Source organism: Pyxicephalus adspersus, chromosome 12 (genome assembly GCF_032062135.1).
Source record: "Pyxicephalus adspersus chromosome 12, UCB_Pads_2.0, whole genome shotgun sequence".
Classification (NCBI taxonomy): domain Eukaryota; kingdom Metazoa; phylum Chordata; class Amphibia; order Anura; family Pyxicephalidae; genus Pyxicephalus; species Pyxicephalus adspersus.
The window spans coordinates 23,849,312-23,866,817 of record NC_092869.1 but is presented as its reverse complement, the minus strand read 5'-3'; the positions used below and the strand labels follow the sequence as shown (position 1 = coordinate 23,866,817).

Below are 17,506 nucleotides of genomic sequence, written 5' to 3'. Positions count from 1 at the left end.
CTTAAAACCCAGTTATATTCTGTGCTTTTAGAAAAGCATCCAGCTTTTTGTTAAAGCAATCTAAAGAATTTGCTGAAACTACTTCCTGAGGGAGCCGATTCCACATTTTCAGACCTTACAGTTCCTTAACCGGAGCTTAAACTTCTTTTCCTCCAGACCCAAAGAGTGCCCTCTTGTTCTTTGTAATGATCTCAAAGTAAATAATTGGGAAAAGAGTTCTCTATATGGACCATTTATATATTTATATACGGTGATCATATCCCCCAATAAACGTTTCCTTTCAAGGGAGAATAGATTCAGTTCAGCTAATCTCTCCTCATAGCTGAGCTCCTCTATTCCTTTTATTAGTTTAGTTGCCCTTCTCTGCACTCTCTCCAATTCCACAATGTCCTTTTTGTGAACTGGTGCCCAAAACTGGACTGCATATTCCAGATGTGGTCTGATCAATGCTTTGTACAGGAAAGGATAATGTCTCCATTGCTGCAGCCTATTCTTCTTTTATACAAGTACTTTGCTAGCTATAGATATTGCAGCTTGGCATTGCATGCTGGTATTAAGTCTGTGATCTACCAGAACCCCTGATCCTTTTCCATTTCAGACTCCCCTAAATTTATTCCCCCTAGACAGCATGAAGCATGCATGTTGTTAGCAGTGTAAAGTGCATAACTTTACACTTATCTATATTAAATGTCATTTGGCACTTGGCTGCCCAATCAAACAGTACCATCCAGGTCTGCTTGTAGAATTTAGACATCCTGTATGGACTTAATTGCATTACATAGTTTGGCGTCATCTGCACACAGAAACGGTACTTTAAATTGCAAACTCTATATAATTTATAAAGATGTTAAACAGTGAACTCTGGGGTACACCACTAATACCTAAGACCAGAGGTAGGCAAACTCTGGCCTTTAGGCCAGATACGGCCTAGCCGGTAGTTTGTTTCCGGCCTAACGCCCCCTGGCAGATCCGGCCTAATCCCAGATGGCAACCTGCGGCGGAGCTGAAACAAACTACCAAAGCCAGAGCCGCATGCGGCTCTTCAGCCTCCGTGCTGTGGCTCCCTTCCCTAATTACCGCTGCTGGCATTAACACTTCCGTCCCCGGGGGTAAATAGGGAACATTCCCTCTACTCTGTATGCATTGCAGAGAAGAGGGATTTCCCTTCAGGGGGCGTTTCTGGTGGAGGCGGAGCCATTAGGCTGGGACTGGAGAGAGTACGGCCTAGTTTGCTGACCTCTGCCTTAGACCATTCAGAGTATGAATCATTAATCACTACTCTCTAGATTCAGTCTTTAAGCCAGTTCTCAATCCATTTACAGAATGACTTTTCTAAAGCTATTGACCCTAAATTGCATAATAATGGTCTGTGGGGTACATTGTCGAATGCTTTAGCAAAGTCCAAGCACACTATATCAACTGCTATTCTACTGTCTACCTGTTTACTTACTTCCTCATAAAAAAAAATAAAAAAAAGAGTACATTTGTTTGATAACTTCGGTCTTTCCTGAAGCAATGCTGACTATCACTTATAATGGCAATTATTGCTAGGGATGATTCACACATCATATACAGTTGAAAAGACGCAAATCAATTATATAATGATTGAATATCTTCTAGTGATTAACAAATCTTGGAAAAATAAAAAACTAAAACCAACTTTTGGCTTCAGCCTCTGTTATCTGGTCTTTTGCTACTTCTTCCTCTTCTTCAGACATAGCCTGGAAAATGGCACTCATGAAAAAGAACAGCAGTTCACACAAGGGGCCTTCTGGATCACTGCCGACCAAAGCTTCTTCAAGCATATCTGAAAAAAAAAATATATATTCACATACAATGCTGTCAGAATTTGCTGAAAAATGTAGCCCACACCTCTATATGGTAGGCAACAAAAAAAAATGTAAAACATACCAAAGGACATTCCATCTGGAAATTCATCTTTAAGATCAAACAGGTCTCCAAATGCATGAAGAAACTCAGAAACCATAAGAGCATCCCCAAAGCATTGTGGGGGAAGTCTTGTTTTCACAGGAATGGCAGCAGGAAGCTCCTAAAACAGATGATTTGATATTTTAAGTTAAAACCCTACTCTGGATAAAATTAGGCATCATGTGACCAATTTTTTCTGTTTTTTGGGGTATGGTAGAGTGGTTACTTTTTCCCCAGAGATTAAATTTTTTAAGTGGTTAAAAAAACATTTTTAAGTACTTAAATTTGACTTGGTATTAGCCTCACATAGTCCGTGTCTAGCAGAGCCCAAGCTGAGGGATGAAGAGGTAGCACAGTGAGGTTGTTATGCTCAATATTGATAGAAGAGAGCTGAGCTCAACAATCTGCTTATTCTCCTTTTACCGTTCACTAGGTAGGTCGGGGAAGAAGTGAGACTGAGCAGCAGCATAAAAGTTGTTTCTGTACCCCTGCCAGACAGAACAGCGCTGTTTTATTCCTAAGACTAGATGGCAAGGAACACTAATCTTATCTGTAATTTTATCTGTTGTTTTTACTGTTGAAATGGAGTTAAGCTTTAATTTTACATGTAAAAGTTTTAAATTAACGTTTCCTGCATTTTCCACTATAAAAAAACTGTTCTAGAAACAAACATTGTCATGTGTTAGAAGGATTCTGAAAGAGTGTATAAATACTTTTTTTTCTACAAATCAAGGTTTATTATTAGGTATACCTGTGTCAGATAATTCTAAAATTATCTTTAGAAATGATAGCTGAAGAAATTTGCTTTTACACACCAAATCTGCAAAACGCTCATTTCATCAAGACAGACAGGAGGAGTGAGAACAGGGTTATGTAACCACTTACAAACAACACTTTCAGTGACTAAACAGACTCTTCCTCAAAAAAAAAAAAAAAATAGCATAAAATAAATGTTTTCACACAGAAGACCAGAAACAGAGCTTTACCTAGTAGCTGGAAATGAAAATGCTAAATATTTACACAAAATACTCCATATTCATGAATATGTAACTAAATCTGGTAAATATAATGTTTTAAACGATTTATACATCTGAAGTAAAAAGATGTCAAAGAGTATGTTTATTGTGAATATAAACCAGTTCAACTGATCAACCACCAGTTGGTCCTTCATACATTATATTAGAAGATGAGAAATCAGACACACAAATCACTACTGAGAACCCAAACTGTGAATAATTCTCTTGACTCAAAATTACTCAGTGACTCATTCAATGAAACTTTACCTGGTGGAGAATCAAGTACAGCCATTGAAACACATGGAGATGGAAGATTCTCCACCAGGGAATGTTTCAGTGAATGTCAAATTATCTGCTATAATCAAATAGATTATAAATAATAAACAATTCCCTGATCGCAATGGTTTGGATGATTGGACAGGTCAGTAGATGTAGTTCTCGTTTAGACACAGATCTTTCACTGAAAAAAAAATTAGTAATTGTGTTTACTCATCTAGTTTTGTGTGTAAATATCACATTGATCTATTTGAATCAGTAAACTGTGGGCTTCTTCCAAGAGGAGATAGGAGACCGCAATAAAAATATTAGAGCCCTTTATACTGGCTAGATTAAAAGACTGCATGATATTCACATGCAATATTTAATATTTACAAGATCAATTATTTCTACTAACAATAGAAAACTATCTATATGGATTCTATATATGTATATATTTTTATCTAACCATGCAATAAGAAGGTCAACACTTCTACATAACATACTGACCTTAAGGTCATCACACTCCATATCATCTCGTCGTTTACTCCACAATTTTAAGCGTTCTGCATATTTTCGTTTTTCTTCACGAATTTTCACCCTTTCCTTAAAATGAAAGCAAAAATGACTAAATCTCTTATGCACTTGCATAGAAAGACACTAATTTGAATAACAAATAATAAAAGACAAGAGCAACACAGGGAAGGGGAAAACACACACAATTAACCACATGGCAATATATTTTGTGTGCCAGTTTGAGTAAAACAATTACCTTGTCTCTTTCTAATTTAATACTCTCTCTCGCTTCTCTTTTCTTTAGTCTTGCATCTTCAGCAATTTTCTTGATTTCCTCCTTCTGCTGAATTTGTTCTTGTCTTTCTTTGGCTCTGGACCTAATACGATCAGTGCGTTCCCGTCTCATTCTCTCTTTTTCCAGCTCTAAAAAGGGAAATCCGTAAGACTAATACCACTTTTCTCTGAGGTAATAAAGAGTTGATAAAGAGAAACAACCCTGATCAATGGAACAACCAAAACCAGTAGGTCACTGTGCCTTTTGCAGGAGTAGGATGCTACGAACACAAGATGGGGGGGGGGGCTCATTTATGTGACACCAAAAAGGATGAGATGGTTTGTTGGTACGTTTGAATGCCCCCAACTATATCCAGCGTATGTAGAGTAACCTTTTGGAAAGCACTAAAGGCAGATAAAGCGAGGGGGTGGGCAATCTTAAAAATATGAAGGGAGGAGACAAAGACTGATTTCATTTTATCATGAATGCATACAAAACTGGTAAGGTCTTTCTAGGTCCAGAATGAGCTGGCCTTTCCTCTTCAGGATAGTTTAGAGGTTTGAATAAAACCTCTCAACTGATCTAGAAATGAAATCAGAACCGTTACTCTGTGTTGAAAGTCCCTTTAAAACCAAGATCTGCTATCTTAAAACTGCTGACTTCAATATTCTATTATGTAGCTTGCTTCTGCACCTTAATAACTAAGAATCAGAGACGTGCCAGAGACAGAAGCTGGGGACCGATCTTTGTTGTCCCCCCACAATGAAATACAGGTAGGGACATTCTTTCTCTCCCCTGACTAAATACAGAAATAGATTTCTCAGTTTTTTCAGTCAGGGGAGAAGAATTCTAAAAGGAACTGGTTTATTTGTCAGAGATGCAATGGGAATGCTTGTGAAATGCAAGCATTTCACAAGCATTCCACACCATTCACAGATCACACCAATGTGTTGTAACAATCACATTTTAATTGCGCTCCAAAACTATCCATCCTTCTCCTTGGAATAGGATGGAGCAAATTTTGTTGTGTTCACTCTCTTATTCAAGTCTCCACATGTTTTGCTAGGACAGACAGCAATCCAAAACATTGCCCTTATCTGAGGGTAAAAGCAAAAAACAAATTACTTTAAGTCACTTTTTGTGAGGTAACGAAGGTTTAAACAACATAAGATAGTAATGCCTAGTGAGGTCTGAGGCCAAGAGACCTGGATGGGGTTTTACACAACTACTATTGCGTGTGATCAGGTAAACTAATATTACAAAAAGGCCGTATTTATATGTCCACAATGTTGCTAGCAACAGGAAAGAGAGAATACTAAGTGTGCAGCAGTGACAAGCACCAACACAACACCAAACCACAACTAGGTATTGACTCAAACACCCTTTGTACACAGGTACTGGGGGGAAGTGATGCAGCAGAAAATAATTAAAAGTTACAGAAATGGAAATCTGAAGCCCATGCTTAAAAAAACCTTGCTTCACCTACTCAATGACAGTGATTACTGAACACAAGCCACCATCCAACCAGTGGTATTGGGTTATGCAAGCTGTGGTCCAGCTCCTGAACACTCCATGTTTTTGAATAGAGAAGAAATGGTCTCTGCGATTCAGCAAGTAAACAAAGCTCCGCCCACCAACTGTAATAACTGTATATTCCCCCCAAAGGGCCGGACATGCAAATAACACTTAGAAGATCCAGTTGGTAAAAAATGGCAGCCGTCGTTGCCAATGCTTGACTAGATCCTAATATAATTCAGAATTTTTTTAAAAACTAGTGTGTAAGTAAGCATGTAAAGGGCAGAGGTATAAATACTACTCTAAGGTTCACACACTTAACACACACTAACATACAAACTCACTATATATTGATTGGTGCTTGCAGCTTAATAGGTCTCATCTCATAGTCTCAAAATAAGACTTTTGCATTTTTTGAAACTGACAACCACTGTAGTCAAAATACTACAGAAAAAAATAGTTTATCGAAATCAACTCTTCTAACTTAACAGTTTCCCCAAGTACTAGGGATATATCCCATGGATGTCCAAGTGTACATAAAAGCCAAATGTTCCTGTAAACAGTCCTTTACTGGGGCTTTGTAAAAGACATCTAAAAAATGTGTATGAATCCTGGCCCTTTAGGACCGGAGTTGGTTACCCATGGTATATCATATATCATACATACACAATCAATGGAATACCAGAAAATAGTTATACTCTTGTTTTTTAGTGATATCACTACATAAACATACAAAAGTTGATACAATAGCGAAGCATCATTTATATTTTTCCAAAACAGCACCAGATAATAAACATTACCAACATTAAACTAATAGGAATACAGGAATAAAAGGGTGTCAACATTTTTGGAGAAAGAGCCCCATCAATAAATTATTCTCAAGTAAAAATCTCCAGTGACTCAGGAAAGGGGGTTATAAACTGATGGAGGCAACCCCCTTTACTAAATGGGACGCTACAAATATTCCAGCATTTATGGATTTAAAAATGATCTTACCCATAGCTCTGAGCTCCCTCTTGTGCTGCATGATTCTCTCCCGTTCCTTTGCAGCAGCGAGCAGGCTTTGTCTGGGAGTCATCCCATTCTCCTACAAAAGTAACCGGCCACATTAACAGAAAAAGTCGGAAAAAAAAGTTTTTCACATTTTTAAGCATCACCTCATTTTGTCTCACTCACTGCTTAAAGCAGGGGTGTCCAAACTTTTTGCAAAGAGGGCAAGATTAGGCGAGGTGAAAATGTGTGGGGCCGACCATTAACCAGGGTAAGTGTGGGTGTGGTTTGTGCGGGTCCCACACAGTACACGCCCACCAGAGTGACGTGAGGGATTCCCTGAGTACAGAGTCTATGTCAATGCGGGCTCCGTGCAGATCATGTTCTTGGAATCAGAGTGGGCGTGGTCCGTGTGGGTCCCGCACAGCACAAGCCCACTATAATGAGGTAGGGGATTCCCTGTGATGACAGAGGCTGTGGGCCAATGGAAACTAAACACCAGCCGAAATTGGCGCACGGGCCAGGCTTTAGACATGCCTGGCTTAAAGCGTACCTAAACTCAGAATTTTCATTTAAAAAAAAAAAAAAGGGTAGACAAACCTTTTATTCAAAGTAAAAAAATTTGTTTATTAGTGTTTATTAGTATTTTTTTTAAGTGCAACACCAAAAAAAAAAAAAAAAAAAAAAAAAAAAAAAAGGGTACAGCCTATAATTCTCAATTGCCTAGTAGATCAAGAAAGAATAAAAGCACAGAGCCTTGCGGGATACCTAGGTCACATATCCCGGGAAGCTCTTGGCTGGTCCTTCTGCGCATGCACAAGCATCTCAGGCATGCATGAAAGGAGCCCTTTCATCAATAAGAAAAAAATTGCCGATCTCACGCATGGGCAGTGAGTTTGTCAAGTTTTTTCCCAAATTTAGGCCACCTGATCTCGCGCCTGCGCAGTGCAAGAACGGGTGAAGCAGGAAGAGGAAGATGGCAGCACCTAGCACTCCCTCTGTAGTGGGCCGAAGACAGATACCGGGACGACCCTGAACACGAAGGAAGAAACCTACAGACGGATAGACTGATCTGCAGGATTAAAGGTAAGTGTGATTTTATTGCTATAGGTTTACTTTTGCTTTAGGTAAAAAAACAGATACCCCAGACATGTCTACATCATTGTGCATTAGCCAGGGCCATGCTGTGCACCCTCCCTCAACACTCATATGAGGAGTTTCTTCCACATGTATAACAATTAGCAGGTCTGGCATGCTTGAAAGCTGAACTCCAGGTAATATTGGTTTAGTTTAGAAAAGTATGGGTGGATTTTTTCACTCTTCCTGTTTTGACACCAATCAGCCAGAGAGGAAATTTAGTTTTTTATGTTAAAAAAAAAAAAAAAAAGACAAATAAAATCTTGACAGCAGATACTAAAACTTCTGTGCTAAAAACATCAATTTTACTGCTGCCCATGTCACAGTTTTCAAATTTCTCTTAACTTTCTCCTCTATTAAAGACAGATAGGAGAAAGTTAGGAGATAAAAATCCAACAAAAGGCTCTAACCCTTCCATGTCATATAAAACCACAGTTTCTATCTGCCCCTTTTTGTAGATATGCCTTGCAACTTACCTTTGGTGGAGGTTTTCTGTCTGCTGACATCTCAAATCTAGGAGGCTCATCAGGAAAATAACGAAAATAATTTTTTTCTAAGATCTGATACTTTGAAATTGTATTTGCCTAAAAGTAAAAAAGTGGAATTTAGTTGTCTAGATTATACTTCCACGGCTTCAACAATACAACATTTCAAGCTTCTTTACCTTAGGCTTTACACTTCCATTCTGTATTTCACAGTGCAGCTTTAGGAAATATTTTAGTCTGTCTTTAGAAAACAGGAAAGCCTTTCGACTAGAAAAAAAAAAAAAGGAAAGAAAAATGATAAAAAGAACAACTGAAAAATGCATTAATGCCAGGCTGGAGTTTTATACTCATTTTCTATGTTACCAAACCTAAATAATCTTTATTAGCCAACATACCTTATCCTAAAACAAATATAGCATTAGTACCTCTAAACACATTCATATTTCCCTAATTCTTTTCAGAAAAACTGGTTTTATAACGGATATGTAGAAACAGCAGCATACACTCCCCCATGCAGTATTCCCAGACATGCTATTCTGAGAAAAGCTAAGGTCTAGCCATACAGAAAACAGAATTCTACTGGCACGTGCATGTTACGCCAGCTACTCTATAGCCACTCCTGGCATGTGAACTTCCCAATCTGCAGAAAACGACAGAGGAGTAAGCAGGCTGTGTAAACTCCTATTTCTACATATCTGGATTTTAATGACTACTGGATGACAGTGGACCTGCATAGGTTCTAAGCATTCCATACTCAATATAAAAAGGAAACAGTGTGGGTGGATGCCTGAGCTACAAAAAAAATAGTAGTGAGAAAGTTCTGTTTGTTCTGCTTTCAGTAGTTTATACCTCATATATTTAAAATTAAGAAGGCAGGCGTGGCTGTGGACAAAAGGGCATGTAGGAGTTTTGACCATTCCTTTACCCATCAGTCACACTGAAGATTTACATTTTTAATCAGCTGTTTTCCTAATCTTCCCAATGCTGTCTTACTAGATTTACAGCATTCATGCTTACCTGACTTGACACTGTCGGACGGTAACAGATTCATACATGGCTTCAACTACAGGCTTCACTTTGTATTTGAATAGGGTTGGATTGATTGGCTCAATTTTCTTCCTACAGGAGACAAAATGAAACAGGCACACATGAAAAAATCATTTGCACAAGAATTATGAACAAGCCAGTATGTGGATTGATAAAAAATGTAGTATAGAAGTGATAGACCATTTTTCCCCCTGATAAGTATTCAACAAATGTGGACTCAAACATCTGCAAAACTGCCTGAAAATCATAATTTGAGACATACTGAGCAAGAAGTTTAAATTTTTATTGATTGAAAAAAAAATGATCTACTAGGTTAATTTGGACCCAGTAAGTCCTGCATAGATTAATTACAAACTACAGTTGCTCTAATGCTCTCTACCCAGCCTAACGGCGAAACGCATTGGGCCGAGACGATTACCATCCTGATTCTCTGTTCTATGTAGAGATCCGAGTAGATGTATGCAAACATAAGCTTCTAGAACAATTTCTTGGATCTTTAGCAGAAAAAGAACACAAGCATGGTGAAAGAAGGACCAGACACTTTAAGGTTCCTGCTGTACAGAATTTTTTTTATACTTTGCTTTGAGTTACCAAGCTGAAGATTTGCTTTTACAAGCATTTGATCTGAGCCTGAGATGGAAGAGTGGGCGGGTTGTGTGCAGTGACACAGCCTGCCCACACTCCCATCGCAGGCTCAGATCTTGGATGGGAAAGTGGGCGGGGTCATACCATCATGATGTCACGTTCAGTGGTGTCATGATGGCATAACTCCGCCCACTCTCCCATTGGCCCAGCCCCTCTGTCAAATTTGTTTTCAGATTGTGGCCCCCGAGTCAACAAGTTTGCCCACCCCTGATCTAGATGGATAAGACATTCTGTCTTTTGTAATGCTTTATTTAGGGAAGTTTTACTCCTATTGGTCCATCTATCTGGGAATTGAATATACTATTTGAAAACCATATTTTATCATTTGTACTAAGTATTTTGATAAATATAAATTTGTTTTAGTTTTCGAAAATAAGACGTTAAGAAAAAATATAGCTTGCCATTTCTTTAGGGTCAGTTTACCCAAAAAAAAAAAAAAAGATGTCTATTTTTGTTTATGATGGAGAGTTAGATCACTCAAGTATTTATATCTCTCATAGCAACCGGCTATATGGCATCATTGATATATAGTGCAGAAGTTAGGAGATCTAAGGGAATTCCCTTATCAACTGTAATGCTAAAAACACTTTAACAACAGGAAGAGGGAGACTCACATCAACTCCTTCTAGGTGTACTGTGATTCTCCTGTTTACAAGATCTGTAGTGCTTTGCTAGTTTCAAGCACCCCAACATCAACTAAAACTAACTAAATGTTTCTCTATAGATATGTTCAGGAAAGCATTATTCCTCTGTACAATTGTCAGTCATCCCACTAAACTGCAGTGTTCAACACAGAACTTTTTTTTAAGCTGGGTGGCAGCTCCTGTATTGTGACCCGACTTTACTGTTTTACTAAGTGTTTACTGAAAAGTGTCGGATGGTACACCCGGCTTAAAGGGGCTGAGGATCACTAAAACTGACTATTGTAAATGTAACTGGGTAGACTTAAGTAACCAATACTTACAGTAGCCACCTTTCACAAAAGGTAAAGCTATACAAATAGCCAAAAGGTTGTACTCTAGAAGGGCATTACAGTACAAATGTAAAAATACTAAAGCAATTACTATGTTTAAGCTCTGAAAGATTTAAATTGTATTCACACAATCACATAAGAAAATGTAGTGCTGCAGTAAAGATTTTACATGTACTGGTTCTATTAGGAACAGCTTCTGACCTTGCAACCAAAACAAAGCAAATTTAATTTTACAGTTGTTACAAAGACATGTGAGTGAACAGACAGGAATATTACTAACCGTGCACATAACAGATTAGGTTTATTTTATTCTGCTTACCAGCTTTCTGGTACTGGAGGCTCGTCATCATCGCTATCACTAATGACAATGGTGTCATCTTTGACGTCATGACCGTTTGTCATCCCATTCTGCTGTGGAGGGGCTTTGATCTCCAAAATTCTGCACTCCAACCTAATACAAAACATAAAGTGAGCCACTGATGATCACACTACATAAATACACAAGTTGTGACACGCTAAGACTGCTTTAAGGGATGTATCCAAATGAACAAAGAAAGTTCAAGTCAAGCTGCAGATCCAGATCCAAGTCTTTGATCCAAGAACAAAGACTTTTCATTCCCAGAGTAGAACATTTTTAAAGAAAAAAAGTTGCTTTTAAATGCATATACACATTTACAACTTTCTCAAGGACACAAAGTAAACAGTTTAAAGTGTATAATAAACCGATCTTTTGTCTTGTATACAATAAGTAGTAGAAGTTGGGACCCATTTTTTTTTTTTACGTGGCTGCAAAAAAAATCAGAGCATGTCGCTTTTGGACATGAGCTTGTGGTCCAAGGATCTGCACTGCAGCAAAATTCCCTTCTGCAATAAGTATTGCTACCTGCCTGATCACCTCTGATCTGTCAAAACTGGCAGAGCTGAGTTTGTTGCCAGGGATATCCAGCAATCTCAGCTTCCCTTGTCAGTGGCCAGTACAGGCTACGTACACAAGTGGAATAACGGTCTTTGGAATAGATCTTTCACGATCCTTTCCAATGACTAATGACTGCACGATGCACAAATGAGTGCTGTACATACAGCACCCTTCCAATCTATAAAGAGGAGGGGGCTACGACGGAGCAGCACCCAACGGGGCTCTCTCCCCCTCACTTTCATTACGATCGCTGGCCGTCCCTGGACCTGCCGGGGTGGTTGTTCGGGCGATGAGTCCTGTAAACATGCAATATTATCGGACGAGAACCATTTGCATGTGTCTACCAAGCCCAAATTACCTTCTGGGTGCCTATGCATCCCAGCCCAACCAATCAAGATAGCTGAAGATCGGGATACAGAAGAAGTTGACAGCACCTGGGACAAAGAGAAATGAGTATCCCCAGGGTTTAGCTCGGCTATAAGATGGAACACTTCCCCTTTCCTCTCACTTCATGTTGTGTTTTTGGAACAGGAAATGACAGGATATGACAGGGGTTTACACCTTCCTTTCTCTAACCCAAACATTTTAGCTGTAGATTTGTCTTAAAATACTGTAAGTTTACTAAAAAAGAATTAAGTTTCTTACTTGTAAAAAAAAAAAAAAAATACAAGGTTTTTAATCTAAACCCCCTTTCCCCATACGTGAAGGAAATAATATCTGTTGACCACTGCAACAAGGTTTTGGTTTGGGCAACATTATCAGTCCTTCCACAATAAGCTAGTATATAGAAAAAGTTCACAAAAAATGATGAACACAATTTATCTTCAAATGAACATTTTTAGAATTTATTACCTTGCACCACTGTTTCTCACAACAGTAACTGTTTCACCAACAAAGAAGCGACCCTTCACATATTCATATATGTCATCGCACAGGTCTGATACTTTCTGATGATTGGCAAGTGTCACAAGATATAGCACCGGCACTGCTATGGGCTCAGGGAAATTCTGCAAACTCTTCTTCACCTTTTTCTCAGATTCAAGCGCTTCTTTATAGGTGAGTCCAGACTTTCCAGTGAAGGAGCAGCTCCATACAAGGCTGTTGCACAGGATAGTACGCTCAAAAAATTCACTGTGAAAAAATGAGAAGGAGGGAAAATAAACTATCTTTACAAGTTAGATGTCAGGAAACTTAGAATATAAACAAGCAAGATGAAGTTGTATGAAGCAAGCTTCTGTACACATGTGATTAAATCTACACACTGTAGATGAATAGGAGAGTCCACCAAGGCAGCAAGAGTGGGATCCTGGCAGCGTGGTTAGGTCATATGACAGAAGTAAACTTAACTGCTTGGGGTATAGAAACACTAAAAACACCTAGAAAAACGTACAGACACTAGATTTTATCACCAGAAACGGATATTTGCGATTCAGCTGGGTAAAAATCTAGCATCTGTACAGATGTCCCCAGAGGTTTAGTCCTATGCAATGAGTTTATGTAAATGGCAGTAACCCAATGCAACACTATGTAAAACTAACATAAGAACATGAATCAGGGAAACAAACGACAAGTCAGATTTCCTGTTTTTACTACTTGCTTTTTATTACACCATGCTCAATGATTCAAAGTACCATTCAAAGTGTAAGAAGCCTATCTGTAAAACAGGAACATATTTATTTAAAAAAAATATATTCTACAGCTTTGTCTGTGAAAATGCAGAATCTTAGGACATAGCCGTCATCACACCTCTGCTTGCCATTGTAGCCCGACTCATAAAATATTCATTACTCATAATGCTGTAACGATAGCCTTCATTTTTTGTTACAGTGACAGCTATTTGCAGGTTCCCAAAAAGCGTAAGGAGTTGTGCGCGGTTGGAAAGGGTAACTCAGGTCGCTAACCCATAAAGGAACACATAAATTATGTCAGTGTTAATAAGCGTTGGTGACAGCAGACATTCTTGGTCACAACTTGGTGAACACATTGGAAATACCCCAATTTATGCAAACATCAAAAAAACTTACATAAATACAAATCATTATCCCAAAACTATATTTTTGAATTAGGTTCTGCTATAAGAAAAGGACAAGCTGTATCCGCATACTATTGCTCCACCTTTAACTCTGACACATGAAGAAAACCACAGAAACAACCACGAATAAGAAATACACACAAACATTTTCTACCAAAAAGTGTGTAGATGTAAATAAGGCCAAGTTTCAGTTAGGAAAGCACATGTTGAGCAGTTTGTTCCCAGAACAATAACTTCTACTTGAACAATACATATCGGCAGGCTCTCAGATTACAGGGAGGCTTTGTGTCTTCAGAGGCTGGTTGCTGCACTCTCTGCATGTCTCTCCTACTCAAAGGGAACAACAGACATGGAGTTGTGTCTGTCTCACACAAAAGCAACTGAAAACAAAGAAGAGGAAGATGGCTTGCAACAAAAAAACACAGGGCTGAGCTCCAAAAGTTTCAGCCAGCTGTGTGCTGACTGATCATTAATAGGAAAATGCAAGAAAAGTCTTAAACATCAAAAAAACAAACATCTAGATCCAGGTTACATATATACAAAGGAGAGAAAAAACAAACTGAAATTTTGTAACTAAAGTGAAACTAAAGATAAACTTGACACAAAGACTACAAATCAATAACAAGTACAGCAAGTGCAGGAGAAAAGTCAGCCAATGCCAGACACCATCACTAAGTGAAATTATTACACTACTAAGTGATAACACCCTGACCACAACTCCCACAGCACAGATACAAGAAACATGTCATTGGGAAAGGTGGGTAACATCGTCCTCCCTGAATATACCGAATGCCTGGCTACCAGCCGTCTTCCACTCAATGAACTGAACCAAGGTCAGATAAGGACATTTGGCTTTTTTTAAAGTAGACTTCCACTTCAAGCTAACTCTAGGATTGGATTATATTATGAGATCTGGTAACAGCGAGGAATAAATGAGTATTTACATAATAACTGTGCTTCATTATTTGCATCCACATGTAAAAGCCGTGTCATCAAGATGCACTTTATAGCTTGCACCCCCCACCTGCTATATCTATTGGCTGTTTTATGACCACACTTTGTTTATAGCTTGCACCCACCTGCTACATCTGGTGGCAATTAGCATTTTTAATGTCAATGACGAGGAATCAATACAATCTTACGGCTCCCAACATAACCTGAAGGTCCCAACTTGCCAGATTTATTTAAACTTTCAGGCTTTGCTTAGGTAATGGTCTTCATCCACCTGTTATATCGATTGGATGTATAGCATTGATGGGATTAAACCAATCCTGCCCACCTAATGTCACCCTTCAAGTCACTTAAGTTGTCACTTTGCTGTCATCCACCCAGCTCTTTGGGGCAGGGTACTCTTTTCCTATCTGTGTCATTGTTTTATATTTGTCATTTGCAACCCTTATTAAAATGTACATCTCTGCATAATATGTTGGTGCTATATAAATACAATATAATTATAATAATAGCTGTGTTATTGTAATGAATAAAGGCCATGATTGGTAGTCATTACAATAGGTCAATGCCATCCTTGCCCCCCTATTGTCACCCAATCACCTACTAATATCATTAAACACCATTTGTTTAGCACCAACATATTACGCAGCGCTGTACATACAATAAATAAGGGTTACAAATGACAGATACAGTGACAGGAGGAGAGGACCCTGTCCCAAAGAGCTTACAGTCTAGGAGGTGGGGGGAAGAATCGTACAATACGAGGGGGATATAGAATGGTGGGAAGTAGTGGGGGTTTTAGGAGACAGAAGAAGACGGGTGGGCAAGGTTGAAGCGTTGGGTTTTGAGTGTTCTAATAAATAAACAGAAAATAGGCACAAGCCGAATAGTACGAGGAAGACCATTCCAGAGAATCGGGGCAGCTCTAGAGAAAGTCTTTTTCCAAGTCAAAGATAAATGAACAATGTATAACATTCTGTGCACGGTGAATCTGCTCTTTGCAGAAATACACCCTGCCTATTTATTGTTTTAGGTGAATAAATCAGGGGCCCATTCACACATTATCATTCTTGTATTATGTGACAACATTGTGCCATGGCAGCCCATTCATTATGATTGGGCTACAACACCCCAAAAAACACATACGTGCACTTTATATTGTGACACGCCACCTTGGTGAGTTCCACTGGCCGCTGTGACAAATCTCCCCCGACTGACAGTATGTCAGGTAAAATATGTGGAGATTTAGTGATGGTCTGCTTACATTGTCTGGAGCCTCCGATAACAATAAAACTTGGAAATGGTTTCACTTCTTCAGCACAAAACTTTAGTCAGGGCTTTCCTCAGCCATGAATGGCAGTGACAGGCTGAGGTGATATACACCTCATATTAAGGCTGGGAATAGCGCTGACATGTGCTGGGGAGGGGAAGTTGTGCAGTACAATGGCAGCATAACAAAGGCAGCAGCCGGCCTCTTACTCGTAATCCCTGAACACCTCGTTGGTCACCCGGCAGTAGAAGAGGCGCTCGGTGGGGTCCAGGTCCGCTGGCGGCGGGGTTCGGATGAACGGTTTCCGGTGTAGCAGCGGCATGGCACTGAGGAGACACAACACACACAATTATACAAGTTATCATAGGACGAGGCCCGCCACGAGGTCGGTAGACCCATGTAGAACAAATATCGGTACCCATGTGATCTCCGGTATTCCGCGCTCCTTCCTACACAGCTGCCCCGGTGATAGCCTCGCGCTCTGCCAGTCCCGCCGGGAACTTCCGGTTACGAGCAGCTGGAGGAGGTCCGGGTAGGCGGGAAGATGGAAGGTGGCGGGCTGTGTTGTTGTGTCGGTGTTGCCGCTGGCGGGATGAGGATGTTCCCCTATTGTGTGCTGACTGCACTGCCCTCTCCTATTGGTGGCTCTGCACATGCGGCCTGATCACTCATCTATGGCTGCTGTAACCAATAGCAACCCTTCATGGCAGACTCCGATCACATTGGTTGCTATGGGTCACCGCTAGGGTTTAATAGCTGAATAAATATCATTCATTGTATTAATTCACATGGTTTGATGTATTATTTTCCATGATCCTGTTCTTACATACACAGCGGTTTATTGTGTATTATACACATGTGTGGGAGGTAAGTGAACAACAAGGCGCCATGTTGGCCTGACCAATCAGGAAGCCAGGAGAATGGACGCAGCAGCGATGAGGGAGATTGCGGACGCAGTGAAGGAGTCTAGGCGATCGAGAATGAATGGGAGTGCAAAGCCTTCGGGATACCAACGTCACTCTTCCCGGGAGGCTCTTGGCTGCTCCTGCGCATGCCTTTTCATGAAGGAGCCTTTTCGTGAAAAGGGAAAAAAATTGCAGATCTCAGTTTTTTTCTTCATCACCTGATCTGGCGCCTGAGTTGGGTGACGTAGGAAGAAGAACCTGGAAGAAGAGGAAAAGATGGCGGCACCTGTACGACGTGGGACCTGATGGAAGAAACCTCTGGATGGATCAGACTGCGCTGCGGTAAGTGAATTTTCTTTTGTTTTGAAAGAGTTCCTCTTTAAGGCAAATGTTTACGAGGGTCCGCAAAAGATAAAAACACATAAAGAGGAAGTAAACCCCCCCAAAAAATCACACTTTCAATCCTGCAGAGCAGTCTATCCGTCGGGAGGTTTTTTCCATCAGGTCCCATGCCATCCCGGTATCCGTCTTCAGGCTGGCGCGCCAGACGCCGCAATCTTCTCTTCCGGGTTCTTTTTCCTACGTCACCCGACCCAGGTGTGAGATTGGATGACGTAGATTGGGAAAAAACTTGCCAATCTCACTGCGCA

At 39.8% G+C, this 17,506-nt stretch overlaps 1 protein-coding gene across 1 annotated transcript in view; it reads right to left on the bottom strand.

Annotated features, from left to right (window-relative positions):
* The window catches only part of BAZ1A (bromodomain adjacent to zinc finger domain 1A), a 39,304-nt gene extending 22,614 nt beyond the window's left edge, over positions 1 to 16,690 (bottom strand). The window contains exons 1-12 of the mRNA XM_072429069.1: positions 16,370 to 16,690; positions 16,161 to 16,277; positions 12,551 to 12,829; positions 11,102 to 11,233; positions 9,135 to 9,236; positions 8,297 to 8,384; positions 8,109 to 8,216; positions 6,502 to 6,592; positions 3,973 to 4,139; positions 3,711 to 3,806; positions 1,912 to 2,050; positions 1,661 to 1,807 (exon numbers count right to left, since the gene is read on the bottom strand). Coding sequence (XP_072285170.1) covers positions 1,661 to 1,807; positions 1,912 to 2,050; positions 3,711 to 3,806; positions 3,973 to 4,139; positions 6,502 to 6,592; positions 8,109 to 8,216; positions 8,297 to 8,384; positions 9,135 to 9,236; positions 11,102 to 11,233; positions 12,551 to 12,829; positions 16,161 to 16,273 — 1,462 coding nt within the window. The 5' untranslated portion in view covers positions 16,274 to 16,277; positions 16,370 to 16,690. The remainder of the gene's footprint in view (positions 1 to 1,660; positions 1,808 to 1,911; positions 2,051 to 3,710; positions 3,807 to 3,972; positions 4,140 to 6,501; positions 6,593 to 8,108; positions 8,217 to 8,296; positions 8,385 to 9,134; positions 9,237 to 11,101; positions 11,234 to 12,550; positions 12,830 to 16,160; positions 16,278 to 16,369) is intronic.
* Positions 16,691 to 17,506: the final 816 nt, after the last annotated feature.